Source organism: Dermacentor albipictus, chromosome 1, assembly GCF_038994185.2.
Source record: "Dermacentor albipictus isolate Rhodes 1998 colony chromosome 1, USDA_Dalb.pri_finalv2, whole genome shotgun sequence".
NCBI classification, from domain to species: Eukaryota; Metazoa; Arthropoda; class Arachnida; order Ixodida; family Ixodidae; genus Dermacentor; species Dermacentor albipictus.
In genome coordinates this window covers 101,132,962-101,157,342 of record NC_091821.1, presented here as the reverse complement: position 1 = coordinate 101,157,342, position 24,381 = coordinate 101,132,962, and the positions used below count along the sequence as shown (strand labels likewise).

Genomic DNA, 24,381 nt, shown 5'->3' with positions numbered 1-24,381 from the left:
ACAGGAACACCTGTTTAAAGCCGAGAGCAGCACGTCAGCGGCGGTAAACAACCAGACACCTTCTCGCCCAGGACGCCCCGCGATTGATATGCATAGCGCTCGGCTGAGTCGCCGTCGGAACGCTCTCACAAACTGCGCAGCTGGGCACAGACGACGACACGTGCTGCATATCGATCACTTCCGAGTCTTATAAATGCAATACAACGCATACGTTTTACGCACTGCGCAGGGAAACGCGAAAATTATTTAAACGTGCGTGGCTCTTACACCTGAAATGGGCTACGTACTACGGTATTTGAACGAGCGTACAAAAAGGAAGGAGGAGCTACACGTCGCTATCGCGCAACGTGCACACTCAGAACAGGATGCCGGATATTGCTGCTGAACAAAACGGGGACCACAAGCTCGTAGTTAACATGCTTGTATTCAAGATGCACCCAAGCCGAAAGGAATCGTACAATACCATGATGTACTACACTCCGTCATTAAAAGTGTTCTTTTAGATTGTGAAAAGTGGCACGGTTCAATTTACGGGCCGCCTGCGCAGGCCACAAGCTTTAAAACATACGAAAAAAAAAGAAAAACACGTACGAATTTTCCTACGTGGTGTACGAATGGTGGCGTTGAAAGCTTTAAAATTGGCATGCACATATGGTACACGTTGAGAATGACACACGCCAAAAGAGCCGCTGAGTTACAACTGAACTTACTCTAATTACTCAAATCGCGCATCACTCAGTATTTTCGATGTCTTCATTTTGAGTGAAAGACCTATCAGCAGGTCAGATGCCTGATAGATCGTGTCCCAGACAAACTTCCAAAACAAGGTAAGCGGTGCTATGAAAGCAGAAATCCGCTTGTCGGCCAATGCAGGTGGAGTACAATTTGCTACAATATATGCTCGCGAGACACACGAGGGAGGCGCACACAGCAGCGACAACAGCAACAAATAATGAGCACTGTTAAAGCTCATGACTATCGGGGACGTCGCGACAACACATCGAAATAACCGCCGTAGTTGCAGCGCTCTGGATGCCACATTAAAAATATATGGCAACACCACTATCCCCAGGGCTTATTCTGCTACAGGCCGAACAGTTTTTGAACATGGCGAGAGCAAACTGCGCGTGGGAGAAGCATAGGTTGTGGTCATTAGTTAGGCGAGAGACCAAAGGTCCCAAGGTTTCCATACAAAACCGGCCATGATGCGCGCTTGCTGCAAACTTCGCGCGGCAAGCAGACGGCCGATTTCAGCAGGCCAAAAGATGTCACCTGAAAGACAGCCAGTCGATCGCCCGAGCTACTTTTTGCAGCTGATTGCTCTCCCTTACGAATGTAACCCTTAGTTCTCCATGTATTTCTATTGCACTAAATACACCCAACTACGTTTAAGCGGACGGATCCCTTGGCCCGATACAGGAGAAATCCGCTAAAGAGAAGCCGACAGGCGTGCACACTTGCCCAAGCTGAGACGCAGGACGGACGCTGTACTCGTCAGCTCGGCCGAGACGGACTCCCCGGTGATGCCAGATACAGACGAGACGGGGTCTCCTCGCGGCGGCCTTCCCGATGGGCCCCGCGACAGTCGAGAGCAGATAAGCGCTGCTCGGCAATCAGAGACAAGCAAACGGGGGCTCTCCACATGCTCTCCACTACCCGGTTACGCAAGAGCGGCCCTCGCTGCATGGCCCGGCTGACAAGGTCGGAGAAGTAACCGCGCACCTGCTGCCCAAGCAGTTTAAATCATCGACATACCCCTCACGCCTGGCGGGCAACACTCTTGAAGAGCAAAGGCCCAGTCCGCACTACGAACGACTAAACAGCAACCTGGGACGGGCATTATAACGTGCCAGCTCATAATGTGACCAAAATACAACCAACCAGACGCGTAGAAAAGCGGCGGAAAGTTTTCAATCCTAAAGGCGGGGAGCAAGGCACGGACAGCGCCTGTACGTATGACTAACGAATATTTTCTGAATGTCCCGCCACAGAATGTCCCCCACACCGCTGCCACCCACCCAGCCATATTGAATCACATTTCTTTTGTTTCAAAAGTGTCGCCTGTCTCATTCAATTTGCCAAACATTACTGTAGTCAATGACTATCAACCGTTATACCAAAGCATTAAGTGGCTCCCGTGGTAGCTACTACACCGTACGTGTGCAACAGGACCCAGCGAACCGCGTTTTGTATGCGAGAAACTCCCTGTGTAAATTACGTCACGGGCCGGCATTTTATTTCAAGGGGCGCTACCGCGAAAAGCGCTAACAGCGATCACATGCGAAATCGGGCCGACTGCTGGCAGCGCGGCACATTGTAGAGCGCGAGCCAGCCCGAAGACGGGTAGCGCTGGTGCGTATGCGCCGCGCGCATCTCCGTGTCGTCGCTGTGCCTCTCGGCAGAGCTTTCCTCGCAGTCGAACGGTGGCAGCAGCCCGGAAGGTAGAGCGCGCCGCGATCAATCCGCGGAGCGCCTCGGGACGCCGCTTTCGGGGGCGGCCCCAGGTCCGGTAGCCCGTCACGAAGGGGAAGGGGGGGGGGGGGGGGGGGCTAAGACACGCCGCCATATGGGGCACTCTCCAACGCTGGGAGAGCCGCTGCGATCGATGCGCAACCTGAGAGCCCAGCGCGAAAACTTACATCGGAAAAGTTTCGCCACCGGTATTCACGAGCCTGCGTTTACGAACCTGGAGACGAGGAAACGCAGAGCAAGTAATCCCGTCTTCCGTCAGCCTAATCTCATCACGCAACAACCGTCTCCCGCCTCATAGCGCTAGAAATCGAAACATATTATACTAATCAACAAAAATCAACTAATTAAATTAATTACTTCCCGGCACATATTGCAATTGACGAATTGTAGCCAGTGAGATTGCAAAGTGTATCCATTTGAAATTAATTTCCAGGATGACACTAGTTTCGAGACATTTCCTTAAGTGCGGGACAAATGCATAGGCGTTGCAGTTACTTTTGTGCTTCAATGCATAAGAAGCGTTTTGCTAAGTGGAGCAGTGCATTTTTACAGCGAGTCTGATCATTATTATTTGTTTTGAAAACACATATACATTAGACAGGAAAGGGTCACAACGTCTGCCTACTCTCCAGAAGGGAGGTGACAGCAACATAGAAATGGAAGATATAAAGGAGGGAAGGAATGATAGAGCAGGATAACAAATCTCAAAGAATTAAGCAGAACACACACAGTAGGGCCGGTCACTGCAGGGTCACACCACACCGCAGGCCATGGAGATAGTCTCTCACTAAAATAGCAGGTGCTGAAGTGTCTCGCAGCAACCGCAAGGCGTACGCGTCACCCTTGTGTAGAGGGCGGGATCTAAGGCCCCCGGGGCGCTCAGGAGCCAGCAAACGACGTCTAACGGTGTTGTTGGGCGTCAAGGGTGACAACGGTACAGTCGGCGTCGAGGGTGACGCCGAATGTCCACGATGGACTGGCCACACGTCCCCGTCGGTATAAACTTTTGCACCCGTTCACGCAGCCAATCCTTAGCTTGAGTAGTAGTGCTATAGCGCGACGAGGCAAGCCTCGACCGCGAAAACGGGGTGGAAACGTTCCATTTGCAACGCGTTGGTCTGGATGCTGCTTGAGTAGGTGTTGACGAATCAGCAGACGAGAGCGTAATCAACCTTGCACACAATTTCAGGGCAGACAGTCGTTATGAGCACAAGTTGAAACCAGCCGATCAGCTTCTTCCTTTCCGGCGATCCCTACGTGTGAAGGTTTGATGGCGCAAATATCCAAACTGGCGTAACTTTGGAAATTCATTCCAAGTGGATATCGCCTTGCAAACTCATCGGCTACAATTCGTAAATTGGAATGTGTGCCGTTTTGTAATTAATTAGGAAGACAATTAGTGATATTTTGTTAATAAGTTGAATATGTGTTCCGATTTATCGTGCAAGTAATGTCCGCCTCTCTGAATAATGCAGCTCAACGTCTAGAACTATCTTACCTGCAACAGGATATTTTTAAATATTCCGTAAAACTTAAGACCTGTGAAATATTGGCTATCCACAACGGTTCACCAAGCACTTTCTGTCTAATTATTTGTTGCACGGTTCTCAGCTTCTTCTGACTACCAATCACGAACTATTACGAGTATACAGGGTAACTATGTGTTGCAAGTCATTCGAAACCACTTTCAGCTCTGCCGAACTGGGCACAATTTGCAAACCACACATCGCGGAGATATTAACTGTCAATTCTAGCTTCTAATCCTTCCCGATACATTTATCCTAAATGCCTCTTGCGAGTATGCAGTGAATAATAACTGTCTCGTCGCCTGACACCCTTTATAACCGTTACTTTCCCATTTGAGAATTACTGTGCCTGTGTGTCGATATAGATCTTACCTTTAGGATATGCGCGCATACTTCATCTACGCCCTCACCATGGAATGTCTAAATGACTGCAGCTATCTATATGAAGGTCATAAGAGCTGCTTATTTTCCGCCAACTCGCCAATAATAACCTGATATGTGACGTCGTTGTAATATTATTGCTGAATATTCTTTCAGCCTGTTTCCTGAGTTGATTGAAGTCGAAGTGTTTCCTTCGAAACTACCTTTGTGAATATATTTCACAACAAGCTAATCGGTCGACACTTCTTTATCATGTTTTGGGAGAGCTTTGTTTTCCGTTTTGGAACTTTATCTACGACTTGATCGTGGCCGCTGGTGGTGATATGAATATCATTATTTCAGGTAGGCCTCCGGGCCTGCACGTGTTACCATTTGTTATGTCAGGTAAATTTAGCAGGAGTCTTGTTATATAAGGGTGGAGTGAATTAAAATGGGGACCATGAACCCACGGCTACAGGCTATCCGTGTCAGAAAATGACATTAAATTTGTTTTGGTTAAGGTTTCATATATTTGCGTATATGATCTTAGTGTTCCAATGCCCCAAACTTCTTCGCGAGCGGCAGCGTGAACTAAAATGCTTTCCTTGAGTGCTATCAGGTTTCCGTAATAACTAACGAGCTAGTTAATGAAATTCCTTCAAATGTTTATTCATCACTGTTGCGCGCATGTTTCAACTGCGTAACTGAAGTTGGCTAGTGTTCACGGCATGTCCATTTAGTACCCATCCTGACGCTAGCACTAGTTCGGAGATATACCCTGAAAATGAACAAAATACGCTGGCGTTCCACGCAGTAGTTTATTTTTGCTCTACAGTGCATGAGCAAGGATTTTCTTTTTTTTTTGGGGGGGGGATGCGTTGAAAGACCACGCATTTTGCAGCATATTGATTGTGGCGCGTGTCTAAGGACTTAAGGAAATGGTCATGGCTTAATTAGTAGTGACAGGTAGCAATTCGGTTATTGAAGCAGGTGCCCTGCATGCTAAACTTAAGAAGTACACCCGGCGACAAAATATTGCGGGGCACGAGATCCGAGAAAAAGATGAATATCTCCGCAACCTCACAATGCAGCCTGGTATTTGCATTTCGGGCCTCGACTAGAATATGCTAACAACATTGTCGCGTACAGTTTTACTGGTTACTGCTACAGGCTGCTCGGGAATTGAAAGTTCTCGGAGATCCCATGGTCCGTAAACTTTTGTCACCGGGTGCACATATTACTGATTATTCGTGAATAGGTAATTAGTGCGTATCGTTGAAATTCCACAGGTCGCGACAATGAACAGTGCGTTTCCAAACTACAACTATATGTCTGTCTGTCTTAGGAAAGTTTTGCTTTCAAGTTTACTAAAACACATGGCATACGAAGCGGATAAGATAAGCGCGAACGTAAGCCCTGCCATTTACACGATAACGTTCATGTAGCGTGCCGAGTTGCCTAGGCAACAGTACGTCGCGAAATGTCACAAAGCAGTGATGGGACACACCCGCCGCGAAGGCTCACGCTTCACGCCAACGCTTCGTGTGCGCACGGCACCATGCTGCGCGGCCGTACAGTCGCGATCAATTTGAAGGTGATCGCGCGAGCATCGACTGGCGGGCCTTTCAAGCATGCAGCATAGCGGCCGATTTCGGAACTGCGAAGATAAAAATTCACTGCCTTCTCCCCCTTTTATGCTCTTCCAAGCTGCAACCTTCACCCCCAAGACTAACTCGCAACATTTTTGTTTGTTTCCCTTTCATGGCAATGGTGTGTGTGCGTCGATGTCTCATGCATATCTTGCCTAACAATGACGCCTCTGTGCAAAAGCTGATAAGGTAATCGAAATGGATTCGCAGGTTGTCTCGTGAAGGGCAACGGGAGTGACAGCTGCTCAGGGAACAGCAAAAGAGATGATGCTTCCCTCTCGACTGACGGCGATGACGTAATGTGGCGCTGCTCCTAGTTTCAGTCGCCGCTCGAGCGATCACCTTCAAATTGATCGCGACGGTACAAGTACGCTTCACGAAAGGCCCGCCGAGTCGGCACTTCGTGACGCTCTCTATGGGCGACGGCAGATTTTTTTTTTTCTGTTTGCTTAAGAACCATTCAGGAAAGTGTCACGCTAGGAGGGCTTTGGTGTTTTTCACCTTGCACGATGGCGCATCGCGCCAAAGCAGCCGCACAGTTAGTTACTCGTATCCTCCTCAGAACCGGATCTCAAGGAAATGCTTTACAAGTCGGTTACTATTACTGACTGCTGTGTCAGGAACGTTAGAAAAAAAAAAACATGTTTATATAACACGGTTAGGTGCTGAAGGCAGCATCGCCATGTACGTGGAGAAAGCAATAACCGCCTCCTCGTGTTTGTCTTGTAAAGAAGTAGTTCCCTTGTCTTATACAAGGTGTCCCAACATCATGCACCAAGATGTAAAAATGTGCAAATGTCACGTAGCTGGACAGAACCAACGTAATGTTTGCCGTCGCTTGGAGATATTCAGATTATTTTTTTCATTTCGCCTAATTACATTAGTCGTAATTATTTAGTCAATTTCTACATAAGTACGTGCTACATGAAAGTTCTTCAGAGCGTGAAAGAAGGCCGCGAATACGTGCAAAATTGTCGCGCGACTGGCCGCTCGAGGCACGTTGCGTGTATTCACGGGCATCTTTCACGCTCGGAAAAACACTTTCATGTAGCACGTACCGAGCAAGAGAAAGCTCTATCGGGAGTTTTACATGTTGCGCTACAATTTTCTCGTTGACTTTTTTCATCTAGTTACAATATTTCAGAAGTTGACTAAATGATTACTCAACGCGACGGCAAACAACATTACCTTGGTTCTGTCCAGCTACGTGGCATTTTCATATTTTTAAATCTTGGTGCATGATTGTTGGGGCACCCTGTCTACAGAGATGAAGGTGCGACATCGTGAGGTAGGTGGCCTGGTTTGCATACTGAGACTAGATTCTGGTTTTCATGCCGACTCGCCGCATTCGAAATACTTCACGGGTAATTTTCGTTGTCTGTGACGACACAACGGTACATAGATCAACTTATCAATTTTGTACAAAGCTGACAGCAAGAATGTGATTCAGCCACTTCCGTACAGTTCTGCACGCATACTACTTTACACCCGGGATGAGCATTTCCCGTCGGAGTCAACGTGGTCGAAAAGGACTGAAGGCAACGTGCATCACAATGCGTGTGCAAGGGGTCACCTAGGACTGTGTAGCACTCATCCCGAACAAGTGGCCAACAAATAGAGCGTCTCCTACAGGACGCCGGGAGGCACCATAGGCGGAAGCGCTCAGCGGCTTTCCTTGGACGCAGTCGCATGTGCCCCCAAGGCCAGTGCCAAACGGCCGCCGGTGGCCTTGACCGTGCCGCGGTCGTCAGCCGCGACGCATTCCGGGCGCGGCAGCCGGCTTGACGGGGACGCCCGCGGGCACGAGCAGACTGCTCGGCACGGTGAGTCTTCCGCAAGCCTTCATTTCGCAAGAAACGGCACCCCTGGCTTGAATCCCTGAACCCAGGTTGCGCTAAACTCGAGAGTGCGCCCACTCTTGGCGCCCTCCTTACGCTGCGCAGCATCCTATCTGGCGTGAGCGTACCAAGTCTGGAAGGTTTCGCTCCGACTGATAAATCATAAATCCTCACAGCCGTAAAACACGCAGCGCAAGAACAGTATGGTTGGCGTACAAGAAAGCGCCACGAAACGTACGTGCCATGGTAGTGCTCGCAACGACACCATGGGCATTGAAACTCACTCGGACGTCCGGATAAGATGCCGACGTCCAAGAGCAGTCGTCCTGGGGACATCCAGTGGATATAATTATCGGATTAATTTTTAACATCCACTTCTTATCCTCCTGTGGATGTCATTAGGTCATACGTGCTGAACATATTGCCAATGTCCTGGGGACCGGACTTTGTTCGAATTTTAGTGACAACCTGCACCTTTGCTGAGCATTTCTGCGCTTGCAAATGCCAACGTAGAACTGGCCTCGAGTTCATTCAAGCTATGTGAACCACATATAGCTTTGTTCAGTATAGACAGCAACGTTTGTCAGCGAAATATCAACCAGTCCTCGAAAATGCAGCATAAAATAGACCAATTCGATCGAATTCTACCCGCCCTCGGGATTTTTTTTTCTTCTGGTGGAAAGCATGCAGGTACCCAAGGAAGCAGGTTTCTGGACTGATTCTAAAGCACAGCATGATCATAAGCTACCAAGCTTGTGTGACCGTCTCATTATTATCTGTGAAAGTGATTGTCTGTTCATTTTATGTAAACATAGATTGCTTTTGGAATCTGTGTTCCATGGGCGCACGTTATATTTTCATTGCTACATGCCAATACTGCATGATCTTTGCAGCAGATATTCTACAGAAGGCTAATGTTTACACCAACTGTGCAATTCAGCCGATAATAAACATGAACATCCCGCAGACATCCCTTAATGGCCCAGGGTTCGTTGTACGGATGTCTGGCGGACTTTTAGCATTGAAAACACAAACGAATTCTTGCGTCCGTGGAACATCCGTATGCCCGTACTAGGCATCTGCGGGGCACCCCTCGGAATGCCAATTAGTATGCGCCTAGTAGTCCAGCGGATGTCCGCCGTACGCTCTTAGGCAATCTGCGGACGCCCTACAGATGACGAAGACATCTAGAAGCGGTGGTTCAGCGGACGTCCAGAGGAGTTTGAATGCCCATTGGGGACCCATGCTGCGTTTCGAAGCATGCAGGCCGGTGCAGCCATCAATGCTCGATCACGTCCTCGCGACATACCTTTAAAGGAGGAAATAAACGACATTAATATCCCTGCCTCCGCCTGCTACCGCTCGTACCTGATATAGCAGCAAACGGTTCAGATACCCGGAGAAAACTATCACTGGCTCACCATTCTTCCAATAGCTCCGCGCTAAAGACGATAACCCCGATCACATTTCTTCGTGAAGCGAAGTCAAATCCCAAAACTCCACGCCTCCGTCATCTCTTCCGCAACCTTTCGAAGCGCAGCAGAAGTCTGCGCCCGAGTGCCTGTTTGCCACGAGATCTAGATAAATGAGCTAGAGTTGGCGCTCCTACGGAAGGCACAGGAGATAGAGTCACCATCACATGCCGCCAGAACCCCATCCACCGCAAATCTTAGCCATTCCTTTCCTCTTCCCCAATTAGCCCACGATCCATTCTTTTCCAAAACTAAAGCTTTATCCATTCATTAATTGTACAACACTTGCTCTCTCTCTCTCCTCCTGGCAGCGCACAGATCTCGAAGATAAACATGTATGTAGGCACCAGCCGGGACTCGGTTATACCCGCGGACAACTTTCTGTGGCTATGAAGGGAAAGCTACGGAGGCAAAGCGCGCACAAATGAGAGCGCTTATGAAAAGAGCCCGTTGTTTTAATCCGCGTTAGTTTAGACTGGGGAAGAGAAACACAAACACCTTATTAACAACAGTTAAGACAGCATGCACCAATGAGGGTAGAGGTTTACTTATTTTGCAGAGCTTTTCCCTTCCGCGTCTGGGGAAAAGCGAAACCGTCGCACGTGCAAGCTGCGTCGATTCGGCTTCTGTTCCGAGCAACCAAAAGCACTGTCAAACACTGCTGGACTATTTGGCGCGGTAACACATGTGCAGTAGTCACACGCCCGTAGCTTTCCTTTCGTAGCCACAGAAAGTTGTCCGCGAGTATAGCAATCGAGCGCACAGCGCCGCGATCTGCGAATGAGCCTGCACGGCAGCTACGTTTCCAGTGTAGCATTTCGCAACACATCGGACGCGCAGAGAGGGAATGGCGCTAAGCACAATGACTGGATTCTAGCCAATGTTTCGAGGAAGTTTCACGCGCGCGTGACATGACGCCCACGGTGGTGCAAGATGACGGCGACAGAAATCCACACACTTGCGATAAAATAACCCCGACAGAGGGCAGCAGGCATTTTCGAAGCAGGTCGCACAAAGGAACAGCTGAAAAGCTCTAGTGAAAGCCATCGTTATATTTTCGTTAATCTCGAAAACATCTGCCAAAAGTTGTGCCGCAACTCCAGAACCACCTCTTGCGAAAACAGACCCAAACGATTTCTGCGAAAACCGGAATCATGACGTCAATAATTTCATTTACTTGCAAAGCGCGGCTCCCGAGTGTACAAGAATATTATTGGTTTTCAGAGATTAACTCACGGAGAACGACGACCTCGTCAAACAGCGGCACGGGAGACTTCCAAGCATTTAAAACAAGCTCCGCTGTTTTTGCGTTATCATTCAATGCGCGACGTTGAAAACGCAAGCCAGTGTGTTACCAAGCCTACCGTATATGCACGACCATAGTGGTACTATACGAACGAAACGACTACTGAAGGCGAGTGCAGATGACAAGTGCACGAGAGCTCCCGACCCACGTGTAAATATCTTCGACGCGCACATCCAAATGCTTATCGATACGCGTTTTACTGGCTACGGGAACAAATGCTAGAAACGGAGATCAGCACCGATTTCGCGCTGCGTAGTGGATTGGTGCGTGTGAAGAGAGGGTCGCGTCAGGACGTAGACCCAGATTACCCGCAGAAGCGCCGCGGGGCACACTTGAATGCGAGCACCAGTTGTGTAAACATTGAATGTAGGTTCATTAGGTTCACGATAATATTCGTGATTGGGTTCGCTTTTCAATATTCCTGTTTAGAAATTTGGTAAATTGAGTTAGCGGTCTTGCATGTCCCAAAGCAGCACCATGTGGTAATTTGGTATTCAGCATTTTGGTTCTCTCTCTCTCTCTCTCTCTCACACACACACACACACACACACACACACACACACACACACACACGACAAAGCCGGCAGAAGTAGATTTAAAAAATGTTTCAACCCAGAAAAATGAAAGTACTATGGTCATTTCTGAATATGCGAGTGCGTGCAGATATCCTCATCGTGCGCATGTTGAGCGGCATCGCGGCAAGATGCGAAAGCTAAAGGAGAAGGTGGCGCCGTTCCTTCTACTGCCTGCACCCCTTCTTGCACGTTTCCTTCCTTTGATGTTGACACCATTGGAAGCAGGACATAAAAGAGCATAAAACGGCATAGGATGAGTATATTCAGTTAGATTGCCACATCTGATTGTTTAGTATATTGCGGAAAGTTTGTCGGTTACTGCACGTGACTATATTATCGGCTAGGTTGTTCCATTGTGTTATACCATTGGGAAATAATTAGTTAATCATGGCAGAACTTCGGCCGTTGATTGGTGCTGTAGGGTGGCCGTGGTTTATGCGGGATGAAGTTCGATGTGATGGTTGCAGGAGGACGTCTCGTGATGGAGGGTGATAGAAAAAACCATGGATAAGGCACAGTCGGGAAACGATACGACGAGATTCAAGTGAAGGCAGATTCAGTTATTCTTTCACTACAATATCAAATTTGAATAAAGCATTTCTTGTCCGTTGGCGGGCAAGAAAGATTGCTCAAGACGAGGGTGCAAGCAAATCAAGGAACGGTGTCCTTTTGCATCTCGCCATGGCGCCGCGCCACATGGCCGGCGGTGTGGCCGATGGTGCTATTTGTCACGCACTCACGTGTTCTCTTTCATAAAGATTATAGTATGTTCTTGCTTCTGAAGCAGCGCAGCAGGTCATGCGCGGCGGCGTAGTTCACTTACTCAGTTACCTTTACGCATGTTCAGCTTTGAAAGTCAACAAGGCTGTTTGTTTTCTTTCTTAGAGCGCAGCTCGAGCGTCGGCGTCCTACCTCGCAACCGAGCACAGCGAAAGACGAGAGCGAACGCGGAGCGCAGCGGGGGATGAAAAAAGCGGCGAGAGCGAAGTGAACGCGAGGAGGAAAGCGGAGGGTATGGCAAAAGTGTGAGAAGAAAAAAAGTTACGCAGATCCCACGCAGTGTGGGAATTGATGTAGGCGAAGCTTTCTGGGCTGTTTGCTTTTATTGACGATAATTAGCGGTGATGTTGGCGGCGAATGTAATTTCTTCAACGTTTTGTCCAACACGAGAGTGGCGAGTTGACGTTAAAGGTTACCTTGCGCACACCACTGCTGTTTGCGTAGTACACAAAACACAAAGGGAGAGGTGTTTGCTTGAGGCGTCGAGTGCCATATTTCGTAACCCCCGGGAGGGTTGAGCGTTGTCATTGCCTCACATGGCGCATCGCATCGTGGCAGAAGCATTGAACTTGAATTGGATTATGAGGCTGAACGTGCCAAAACCACAATCGAACTATGAGGCAGGCGGTATTGGCACACTCCGGATATATTTTGGCACCGTGGTGTTCTTTAAGGTGTTCCTAAATCAAAGTGTGCGAGCGTTTTTTATTTCGACCCCGTCAAAAAGCGACTGCCTTGGTCAAATCCGCGACCTCGGGCAATTCCATAGGCGCAAAGCTATCGCGGCGGGCACAGAAGTGTTGATTTCCGTTGCGTCGCCTAGACCCGGCGGTGTGCTTTAATTAATGCGGCTCAGCTTCTGCACGCCCTGCGTATGTTGTCTGCTAGACATATTTGCATGGTTTTATTTTTCTGAAATAGCAGAGACGCACCGTACCGTACCTTGAACTTAAAGGGCCCCTGAAACGGTTCGGACAAATTTTGTAGGCGCGTAGGGTACAGCTTAAGTAGAACATTCGCACCACAATTTAAGTGAAGCGTTACGTATTAATGGAGCTGCAAGCGATTAGAAGTTACCCTCCTCCCTAGCTATGCTTTTCCTCCTCAACTCGCTCGCCGAGCGAGCGGCGCTAAGCTCCGCCTTCACTGGTTCAGCGTCACGATGCGACGTCACATCGCTCACTTCCGGTTGTTTAGGAGCACGCCCCCTCCCGCGCGAGACCTCTCCGCTAGCCGCTTGGCCGTCGACCGAGAGCTATCGAAGCTGCGTGCGTTGCGAGCATTCTGTCGTAGCGCCGAACGTGTCCGGTACTCCGCTAAAAACAGGCAAGCTGGTCATTTCGGCAAATGACTGGAGGCATAAACTCAAGCTGATGAAGGAACTTTAGCGTAGACGTACGTGAGCAGCCTGATCGGTCTGCACGGTCCAGACACTTGCTGGCGCAGCGCTTAACCAGTCAAACAAAGCGCTAATATTGCTCTAACCAAGTGTAAAGCATTTCAAACATTTATAAATCAACGTGTTGATGATTACACTCCTGCGAAAAATACACACCAGCAGCAAAGAATACACTTCGTTGCTGCTACTGTGTATGGTTGAGCTCTGTGCCACCAGGTGGCTGCACCGTGCAGACCGTTCACATTTGCCCTTCTGCTCATCTCGTGGCTCATCCCGGCACAGTCAAGCGGCCAGACCCTGTCCCATTGCGCTTGCGTTTGCCCTAATACTGGACTCGCGGTTTGCAGGTCGCTAGGTTTGCAGTCCACAAGGCAACAAAGTCGAATCATAGTGCTCGCGAAAAGACTGAGACCGACTCTGACCGCGGAGCTCTCGTCAAAATGGAGTACGTTGTAACACAAGCAGACGACACTTGCTGTGTGCCGGAAGTGCTGAAGTGTACTAAAAAACTATTCTTGTGTATTCTCTTTAAGTTATTTTCTTTTTACAAAAACAAAGTAACCAACATTCCAACTATTACGAGCACCATTTGTTCCCCATAAAGTTGGAAAAATTATCGACCACGCGCCCTGGTCAGCCAATCAGATAGCTCGCCCATGTGACGTAATATGGGTTATTTGCATCATATGGGTAGGGGCGGCTTAAAATTCCGCCGAGCAGTGCGCTGCGATCGGCAGTGATGTGTATTTTTAAAACCTTATAATAAATTACGCGCTTTACGCAGAGCACTTAGATGCATCAATTAATGATCAGAAGAACCTACTCTAACGACTCAGTACGTTTGTAGAAAATCGCCAAAATCGTTTCAGGGTCCCTTTAAGTTTATCCAGCATTTCCTTGCCTTCTCACGTCACCTTTTCTCTATCCCCCCCCCCCCCCCCTGCATTTGTATGCGAACTGCGAGCGAAGAGTGGCAAGGCTGTTTCACTCGTTTCGCGACTGCGTCTGTTCTATACCCATTCTCCGCCTTCTCTCCTCCCTCCTCTTTCACTCTATCTAGCTTCTGTGTATACTTGAACGTTGGCAGAAAGGTAAGCGTTTGCGGGGGTCAGTTCCTCGCGTCCTTCTATGCATATACACGCACTGACTCCCCCCTTCCGACGCGGTGTGCCGTACAGCAGCAGCAGCAGTGATAAAGTCGAAGGAAAAGGTCGCTTTGAAACGCTGTGCCGCGCACGAGGGGCTTTGAGGCGACGATGGCTATGAGATGGAAACAAAGCGCTGAACGAGCGGAGGTTGTCTGCGGCGGCTGCTGTGAATCGCGCCCAGGAGTCATCCCCGCGCTTCCTCTCGCGACCTCCTCATTAGTGAGGCAGTCGCGCCACACTTCGCTCCGTTTGCAACGTGCCGCAAGAGACAGATTGCCCGCGCCAGCCAATACATCGCGAAATGAAAGCACGTATACAGCTGCGCTCAAATTTCGCATTACGGAGTATCGTAATCGACGGATTTCTTTTCCTTTTACGCACCGAGCCAAAACGCGATAGCACCATACGGTTACAAAACTTCAACTGCTGAAATTTCTATACTGGAGTAAATGACGACCCCGAGTGGTTGCGCCGGCTACTGATCAACCCGCTACGAAATCATCCCAGCTGAGCGCAGATAATGAGTCGCACTCCCTTGGCGCAAGCTCCAACCAACCTTTCAGGACACAGGGCCGCCGCCTTGAAGAGCAGGCAAAAGGACAGATATCGTGGCAGAAACTACCCGCCAGTTTTTCCTTGTCCGTGCGCGTTTAACGAGTGACGTGCGAAGGAAACGAAAGAGAACGGGGTTAAGTATCACTCCGGGGCTGCAACGATTCCGGAATGACGCTTACGCGGAACTGCAGGCCGCAAGGTAATTTCAGATGCGCCATCAGCATACAAGATAGATTACAACACGCCTCGCGCGTGATTACTTAAATACGAGAAGCTGTAACATTGTGCATCCGGTCGCGAAACGTGCCGTTCATCCAAATACCCGCGTTGTGGGTTTAGGTGATGAGGTTTAACGACCCAAAGGGCTACGGATTAATCTCCATCACACGAGCTTCTCCTAAGTCCACCCAAACCACGGTACACGAGCATTATTCTATGAGCGAAAGGCAGTATTTCTCGCGCGCGCGGCACAGAGCGTGCCACACGCGGCCGCTGACAGCTTTGCTAACCGCGACGATCAGTTAGTGGACGCTGCAACGTCCGTTCAAGGAAACAACGCGCCTACACTCGTTGGTCGGGCGACAACGCTCAAGCCGACCACCTATGCCTCGAGGCACACAGTTGCCAGCCGGTCGGCACTGGTTCTCGCCGACCCAGTTGTCGCGTCACTCAGAGCCGGTTCAACCGCTGGGAAGCACGCAGAAATGAAGCACTGCTAAACACAGCGAAGCAGAGGAGCGACAGAATCGTGAAGGGGGAGAAAAAAAAAGTATTGAAGAAACGATGCAGCACGTGGCGTCGAGCCCCCTCGCCCCAGGGCAGCGCCTCCCAACTGATTTTCCTCGTGCTTCCACTACGAGAAGACTGCACGAACGGTCGGTGCTACTCCAAGCGATTTCACCGCCATAAAAAGGGGCGCTGATCGCCTTTCAACAGGAGAGTTTGCAATGGCGGCACATTCAACGTTAGACAACATACAGAACGCGGCGAGCAGAACACAAACTTTTAAATTTTAGTTTCTAATTTTAGTTTCTACGTCAGAGTTGACTGTCTTGTTTACCTTTTTTTCAGTACTGCCGAACACCTTTACATCAAGTGTCTTTACTACGATATGACCGTTTTGAATTTGGGGTTTTACGTTCCAAAACCACTATCTGATTAGGAGGCACGCCGTAGTGGGAGAGACTAAACACCAGGGGATCTTAAACATGCCCCCAATTCACGGGACACGGGCGTTGTTGTATTTCGCCCCCATCGAAATGCGAGCTTTGATTCCGCGACCTCCTGCTTAGCAGCGCAACACCAGAGCCCCTAGCTAAGCCACCGTGGCGGGTAAATGACCGGTTCAAAGGAAGAAATCAAGGCGCGGCCAGTTTTTATCTTCCATACGCATCGTAAATCCTCCCACATCCAACAAGTTTAAACGAATCAGCACGTTTAACGACAAACCAACGCATCCGCTACGCATACTTTTATAACGAAAATACTATATCGACAGAGTAGCAAACAAAAACATGCATTATTGCGGCATTTCTGCGAAATTTCCTGCCAGCCAACGTTTAACAAGATTTCTTTCTTCAATAGTGCGGCCCACATGATGCGCACGTTTGACGCTAGAAGAACAATGGATAACTTTTTTTTATTTCTTTATTGACGCTGCCATAGCTCAATTTCCCACTGCTTATTTCATGGGTGCTCACTGTTGCCTACATTCTCACGTTTGTGAGCTAGTGTGCTTAGTCATTTTTTTTCTCTCTCTCCTTCATCCCTCCATCTATTATATCTGTAGTAGCCATATCACTACAGGATATAAGGGAGTTTTAGAATAGGGGCCCCAATAGGTTGGGGCCCCAAAGAGCTTTGCGGGTGTTAGCGTTGGAGCACGTAGGAGTGAAGAGTTTTAGAATAGGGTTTTACGTTTGCGAAAAGCGTCTCGCGCTGACAGCGCCACTACGGTGTCAATGAAAAGCTATTAGAAGTAATTAAATAAAATATACCATTTTATGATAGGAATAATAATTTTGACTTGCGTGTATTCGCGTTTAATTACAATTTAGAGGTTATTCTGTAAGCAGCAAACAATTAGTTGCGCTTAGTTTTGCGCAAACCAACTTTACTAGCCTTCATCAGCCAAGCTTAGCCGCGTTAGGCCTACGAGCCATAAAATCCACAATCGAATTCAAAATCAGCGGCGTCTAATGAGCCAATCTTCATAACACACGCTAGTTGAGAGAAAGCGATAACCGCAGTCACTTCTCCTAGCTTGCGAACTCCACGCGTTACCGCGAATCGAACCGAATTTTGTGCTAGGTTAGAGCCGTCGCTACGATGGGTGCCGCCATGTTTGCCGACGCAAAGCTTTTGGGGCCGCTATTTGGGCTCCCGCTAAATCGGTGAAATAGCGTTCCCAACGCAAAACCCAAACGGAGTTTGCGTCTTGCGCATGCGCAGTGGCTTCGACGCTATTTCTTTGGGGCCCCTATTCTAAAACTCTCTATAACCTCTCCAGTAGGCGCGTTTAACTCGGAGGAACGAAAATCTGTTTGTCCACTACTGTATATAGGAGTGCACTTTCGTGTGTGGCATATGGGCAATGTTGCTTTCGATTACATGACCGCACGCTTCCTTCGGCTGCGAATTATTCTGGCTTTACAGTTTCCGCACCACGAAAAGCTTTTGTGGAAGAGGTGCGCACCCCAGTAGACGACAACGACCACGGAGAGAAAGGCCGACGATATCGTGGACGTCGTTAGAGGCCAAGAAAGATTGCGAGGATGTCCCAGTGGACAGTGACAATGATTCGGAGCTGGAGACGAGAGAGTGACGCTTCCACCCGCTTTGAATTCCAGCGCTTCCGGATGGTCGACGTTACCTACGGGTCTCGCTGGGTGAATACATTCGCATTCTATTACGACAATCTGCCATCGGTCGGCGGAGAGCTCGGCGTCGGTACCGTGTGACAGAGGCGCCGACACGAAGGTAAAAAACAATGACGCCGACAGTCGGCAGACCGAAATCGGTGTCGTGTTGGCCTAGTGTGAGTGAGCCTTATACAGACAGGCGTACGGCAATAGCGCACGGTTTAAGGCCTTTACTACACGGCAAGGAAACATGGCCTCGCCAATAACGATTCTCGCGACAGGCCATCAAAACAAAATTCGCGTTTTTTTGTTTTTGTTTTAACCATCGCGTCGCTCTGATTTAAAGCGCTCTCTCATGAAGCGTTGTCGTAGGCTTTTCTGGGAATTTTACCACAGGCAGCTTCCGGGAATTATTTTAACTGCTTTGGCCAAGCGTATAGACACAAAAATGCGCGATACCTTTTTCTTTCTTTTTAACAGTTACGCAGCGTCATGCTTTCTGCCGGGCGTGGGTGTGCTTCGAGACAAATTATAATACCGCAGCGCGCTGCCGGTGGCGCTACCTAAAGCCCCTCCATACACGTTGCCGGTGGTGGCGCGTGGATGGAGGGGCTTTAGCGCTACCCACTCTTACTGTTCAAAGCTGTCACAGGAGGGAGCGTCACGTGACAATGGGAAGGCTAGCAAAAAGAAAAAATCATGGGAACACGCACGAGAAAAAACACCCAAGCACGTGATGGCAAGCACGTGATGGCAAGCGCGTGTTTGTAGTCTGTTTGCTGCGCCGCTCGCATGGCAGTGCGCTATATAGCTCAGATGAAATTTGACGTGAAGCGCACGTCAAAGCTTAAAGAGGCTAAGAAATGAAACTACACACTAAGACAGTGCTCGGCGAATAATACAGACGTTCCGGACCTAATTGTTTCTAAAACTAAAATTATCAAATGCGGCGAGAGAAAGCGGCGGTAACCCTGGTGGCCAGCGGCACTCAAGTCTACCACGATTCAAGCCACGTATACGGCATGCTGTTTCCGGGATTCAGCGCGCGATGCGCGCATTTCCTGTGATCCCCACAGTGAAAGCGGGGAGAGAACAGCGTCAGAAGCGTTGCCTCGCGAAGGCTGGCATGCTCCCTCGTCCTTTTTTCTTTCCTCTATAACGCACGACGACACCGGTGTCGCGATCATTACAAAGCGTCATATAAACGAAGACATTCCTCGTGCGTGCGCTCGAATGTGCTACAGATGAAATGGTAAATATATACTCGATGGGATGCTAACATATGTTGTGCCCATCGCAAGTCAAATTGCACTACACGAGGTCGAACAGAAGCCACGTTATCAACGAAAAACAAGAAACAAGTCGCACTGAAATGCTAGCAAAAGAAGTACGGTGGTGCTTCCAATTTCAGACGTCGGCAACAAAACTACAGCGGCAAGCTAGACAACTATTTTTGCTTCTTGACTGCGAAATCAATATGCACATGAATGGCGCGCTTGCCAGGAGCCCTCTGTGCGGTAAAACCGATCCGAGAGGTGAGCTCATGGACCGTGCTGCGACCAAGACGGGATTCTCGGAAGAGAGTAGCAGAAAGCTTACGGCGCAGTAAGGCTGCAGCGAGGAGTAGCAGCGCATGGGAAGCCACGGGAGGCGCCGGCCAAACAAGGACGCCGCGGCGTCAGACTGACCATACACCGGTTTCTCCCCGCACTGGGCTCCCTAACGAGACTATAGGGCTCCGAGCGCATGGCTTCTCCGAATCTGGCCAGGAAAGCGTTCTTCCTCTCCAACTCCTGCAGCGGCCTTGGGCGGGTTCCGAGAACAAACGGGCAGGGAGAGCGCCCAACAGGGCACCGGGGGACGCTCGAACCTAGGCCAAGTCTGGACGCCTACCAAGCCGAACACAAGAACAAAACAGAGCGGCACGACAGCCCGACCCAGCACTAAATATAACCGCGGGGCTGCCAGACAGTACCGCCGTTTCGCTCATTCATGTCTACGCGTCGTTTTTTGTTTCCCCTTCTTTTTCGCACCTCTTCAGGTGATGCACGCTGCTGGCCGTCTCACCGTGGAGTCGGTGACGTCAGCAACGCAGCCCGGCACGAAATGGGAGACACAACGCGAAAGGCGCAAACCTGCTCATTCCGGCCACGTGACACTGACTGCTGGCGGCGCCGTTGGGGCATGGTGGCTACATGGGGCACCTTTGCCGCATCAACCGACGGCCGCGACGACAGGTGTTCTGGCCAAACAACAGCGAAGGCGAGGGTTACATTTCGCGCTAATCGCTGCTCACACATACACGGGACACTCCTCGGGGCGGGCTTTCACGCAATCTTTCAAACAACCTTCCAGCATTCGTGTGACAACGCGGTGTACGTTACCGTTTGATTGACGAGGTTTTACGTCCCTATGAGCTGGCACAGCGCGTCGAAGGACGCCACAGTAAAGGGCATTACAACCCAACCAACAAACACTGCCCTAGAAAGCATCTGCGAACACCGAGCAGTCGTGCCAATGGACCGCCGCACAACGCTGTAAGATCAGAACTCATTCGGCGCCCTCGAGAAACGTCTGAACACGTGGCAGAACAGCGACAAGGAAGGTGTCGTATACAACGCGTTTGCAGACATGCTATGACTCCCCCGCAGTGCATGCCGTACACATTGCCGGCTGCGTGTCGAGTGGTGATTTAGCAGCACACGAAATTCCGCTGCGCAGTTTTAGGCTGTAGGATACCTCCTCCTTCAGCCCATCAAAATAACTTTTGTTGGGGCGCCTGATGCTATAGAGACGACGCAGGCAATAAATACGATCGCTCCCCGCAACCTCAACACACAGAAGTTCAGTCCGCAAGTGGCCGCCGAGCTGCCGTGTTTTGCCGCTGGCCAAGAAGATGCGCGCCTCTCTTGGCACTCAACATCAGCCATCTGCTAGTTCTCAGACGAGTTTACGTCTGCGCTGCCTGTCTCGCGGTCCCTGAATTTAGGCTGCAGAAGACAACTGCGACGTGGCTGTGGATAAACAAGACGCGCGCGGCCAGCCAAAAAGGGTTCAGCCACGACAACCAAGGAACGCGCGTGTTTGGTGCGTGTGCGCGCCCCAAACTGCAACCAGGGTGCGCCAGCTGCGTGGCCAGTGAATTACGCACCACTGGCGGTCGATAACGAGCAGCGGTCAGGGCAGCTTTGTTTCGAATAAACAAACACGCCAGGTATTCCTATCTTAGTGGTCAGGTCTACGTTGGGTGATCTCGTAACTCCGATCGCGCAGGAGAACAGAACCCCGAGCGAAGCACCTTGGGAGAGGCCACGATGCCGACCACGATGTCTGGCGGGGTCCGCCCGCAAGGCGACCTCAACCGTAAGCAGGCAAACAGTGGCGTAGCCAAGGGATGTGGCACACCGGGCACTATGAAGCAAACACCAGATCTTCATGCAACGAGTCGCCAACGTGATCGCTGTCTCAGGACACTCGGCAGCTCAGCGGCGGGGGCTCGCAATTCGCTCACTACTTTTTAGAATCCGTATCATACGTCACAGCATAAGATTCATTCCGCTATCCTTCGTAGAGCTGCGAATAAAAACGCCTTCCATTCCACATTCGCAGTACAGCTGTCGCATAGTTTCTGGTATGAACGAGTGTCCTGTGCAATCTCAGGTCACGGCCAAGCACATAACTGACGTAATCGACATTTGCAACAGCTTCTCGCCGAGAAAACTTGTGCACATCTTATTCTTTATCGATTCGTGCTTAAATACCTATCAATTGAAAAACATCCGATATCACAAAGCATGTGCCTTGCACGCTTCCTTCATCACATAAGAAGTGTCACAATAAGCGTACGATGCAGTGGAAAGGAACAACAAAAACGGTAAGATTGAGAGGATGCTTAACTTGGGTGCTCCTACCCCAACCTTGCAATAGAGAAATCGCATTGCGCGGAATAAACTGAGCCGCATAAACTGAGCCAATGTCGACTAGGTCAGTTGCAAGCCAATACGTTATCTATCTACAGTTCGTTCTGATTTAAATGTCTATTTTGAAGAATTGCAGGAACTGAAAATTTCGGGAAAAATCCTGCAGTAAGTTTACAGCTCTAACTCGGAAATACAGAAACATTGCAATTTTGTAAACTGCATGCGTCTATCGGAACATTTCAAGCGGACTAAAGCAATGTAACGATGCTACTTTTGGCTATACATATACATTTGTCATCTTTATAGGATCTAACATACAGTTTACATAATTGCGATATTTGTTTTTGGTACAGATGCTACCGGGACCAGTTTTTCAACCAGAGGCTTTTTAATCATACCGAGGCAATCAAAATTCAGCTTTCGGCAGTCTGTAGAATTTTGCTTTCTAAAGGGGAACTTTGGCTTGCGGCTAACTGCGACTTCAACGCAGAAAGGCTCTCATTAGACAGCGGGCTATCAGCAACGCCGTAGTGCAGGGCTCTGGATTAATTTTGAACACTTGCGATTCTTTACTAAGCACCCAAAGCACGGTACACGGACATTTAGCAGTGCATCCCCAGCGCAATGCAGCCGCCGCAGCAATAAATCGAACACGCGACCTAACGTTCAATAGCAGAACGCCATAACAAGCGATACCCCGCGGCAGGTTGTAAATTTTTTTGCATATTGACCAGCTTGAGACACGCGCTTGCTTTGTCCTTGTGCCAAAGAGTTACTCATAAAATCAGCTACTTTTTTTCTAGACTGCTGTACGTTGGACGTGCTGTTCGACCTCCTCCATTAGAGATAATTTGCTGCAGAAAAGAACCACTCTTTGGTATTGCTATAAATGGTCACTTCAGCTGAAGCAGGTCCTATGTATTCGTATACGCCCCATTAGATTTTATTTGCAATTGCATACTGGGCAGAATCATCTTTCTTTTCCGGGTTCATTTCATTGTTCGTACTTCTAACACTACGTACTGCAATGAGCTCCTGAAAATAACTGCGGTAAGGAAAACAAAAAAAAAAGAAAGGGGGAGGGGGGGAGAAGGCAAAGAACCTCACGCGCGCTGCGCCTAGGCTACCGCGTAACGCAACTTCAGGGGCCAATATCTGAGTGGGACAAGCAGACGAAGCGGAAGTACATCTCTCTTGCTTCGGTGCGAAGTAAAACAAAAAAACACGCAGACATTCCGTTTATGTGTTCTATTATTTCTCTAAACTTCAATTCGTCAATTCAAGCAACAGATCGCACAGATAACAGATGTCTTGAATAAGTCTCGAAGTCACGTGTCACCACGAGCGACCTCACACTGCGGACACGATTACGTAGGCGCAGGGACACGATTACGACACCGCCCGGCTTGGAGCGCGGCGGCCACGAGTGAAAAGGGAAACGGCGTTCGGATTGAAATTTCAGACCTTTCCGTGGCGCGTAGCGATGTAATACTTAGCAGACACGATTGTTATCGCGCAATATATGCTCTGCGCTTGTCAGCTCAAAATGGCCAGAACTGGTGAGGGGCCCTTTATCCCTCGCCTAGTCACCTGGTACTCCAGCGGCGAGCCTCCGAGCGAGTGCAGCCAAGCTGCAACGCCTCTCCGCAGCGGATCACGTGGCGTAACGTCACACCTGCCCCACTTGCACTCCGGCGGCTCAAGGTCATTGCGACGCGATCAATGACCTTGGGAGACATGGCGTAGTAAAGCTTTCGCTCTAAGTCGTTAAAGCGACAAATCGTTGCTTCCGCGTGGTCTACTGGAACCTTCTGCCAGCATACGGCAACGCTACTCCCGCCAAGTTCGTTTAAGACGAGCCTAATGGGAACCATCGTGCGTTTCTCGCACTTCGCGAACAGCGCATACGTGGTAGCTTGAGCTGCGTTCTCTGCCTGCTAGCTCGCAAAGCCCGTCGTGTATTCGCACTTTCCAGCGCCTATAGGTGGCGCGGAGAACGTTCCAATATGGCGGGGATAGAGGTGATGGAGGCGATACGAAAGCGTGCGCATCTGCAGAAGCAGGCGGCTTACGGGCCTCTGGTATCTCTAAGCGCGATCCTTAACATTGCTAAGGAAACGCAGAGATGTGTTGTAGAGGGAGAAGCTACGTTTAACGCTGGCCATATAATATGGTGTGAAATACGAAAGGCGACAAGCCCGGCTGTTCAGGTCGAGTAACTCTGCCTGCAGACAAGCGCCGTGAGAGGCCCGCCGCATACTATAAAAGTTAAGTCTGCAGTGTAACCGGCGCCGTAAAGGTCACTATGTATCCTTACGTTTCCTAATCTATACGCGATGTACAAGAATTGACACCAAGCAGTTAATCGGTAGCGCTCAGATGTAAACAGAGCGCAGTATGCGCTTTATGCCGCTGCATAAGGTAAACTTAGGGTGCATTCACGATGAGATAAATGGCTCGACGCAGCGGCTTATATACGGAATGCTTGTTAATGATGCCAGATAATACGTAAACATTTCA

At 49.5% G+C, this 24,381-nt stretch overlaps 1 protein-coding gene across 4 annotated transcripts in view; it reads right to left on the bottom strand.

Moving 5' to 3' along the window:
- LOC135906166 (influenza virus NS1A-binding protein homolog B-like) overlaps positions 1–24,381 on the bottom strand; it is a 92,597-nt gene that overhangs the window by 51,528 nt on the left and 16,688 nt on the right. Inside the window, exon 1 of one of the 4 annotated variants that reach the window (XM_065437413.1) lies at positions 19,541–19,591. The exons of 2 other annotated variants lie outside the window; for them this stretch is intronic. In XM_065437413.1, the coding sequence (XP_065293485.1) occupies positions 19,541–19,576 (36 nt within the window). In that variant the 5' untranslated portion in view covers positions 19,577–19,591. Of the gene's footprint in view, positions 1–1,461; positions 1,605–19,540; positions 19,592–24,381 lie in introns of those variants that run through there. One more of the 4 variants, XM_065437416.2, reaches the window with a different exon arrangement.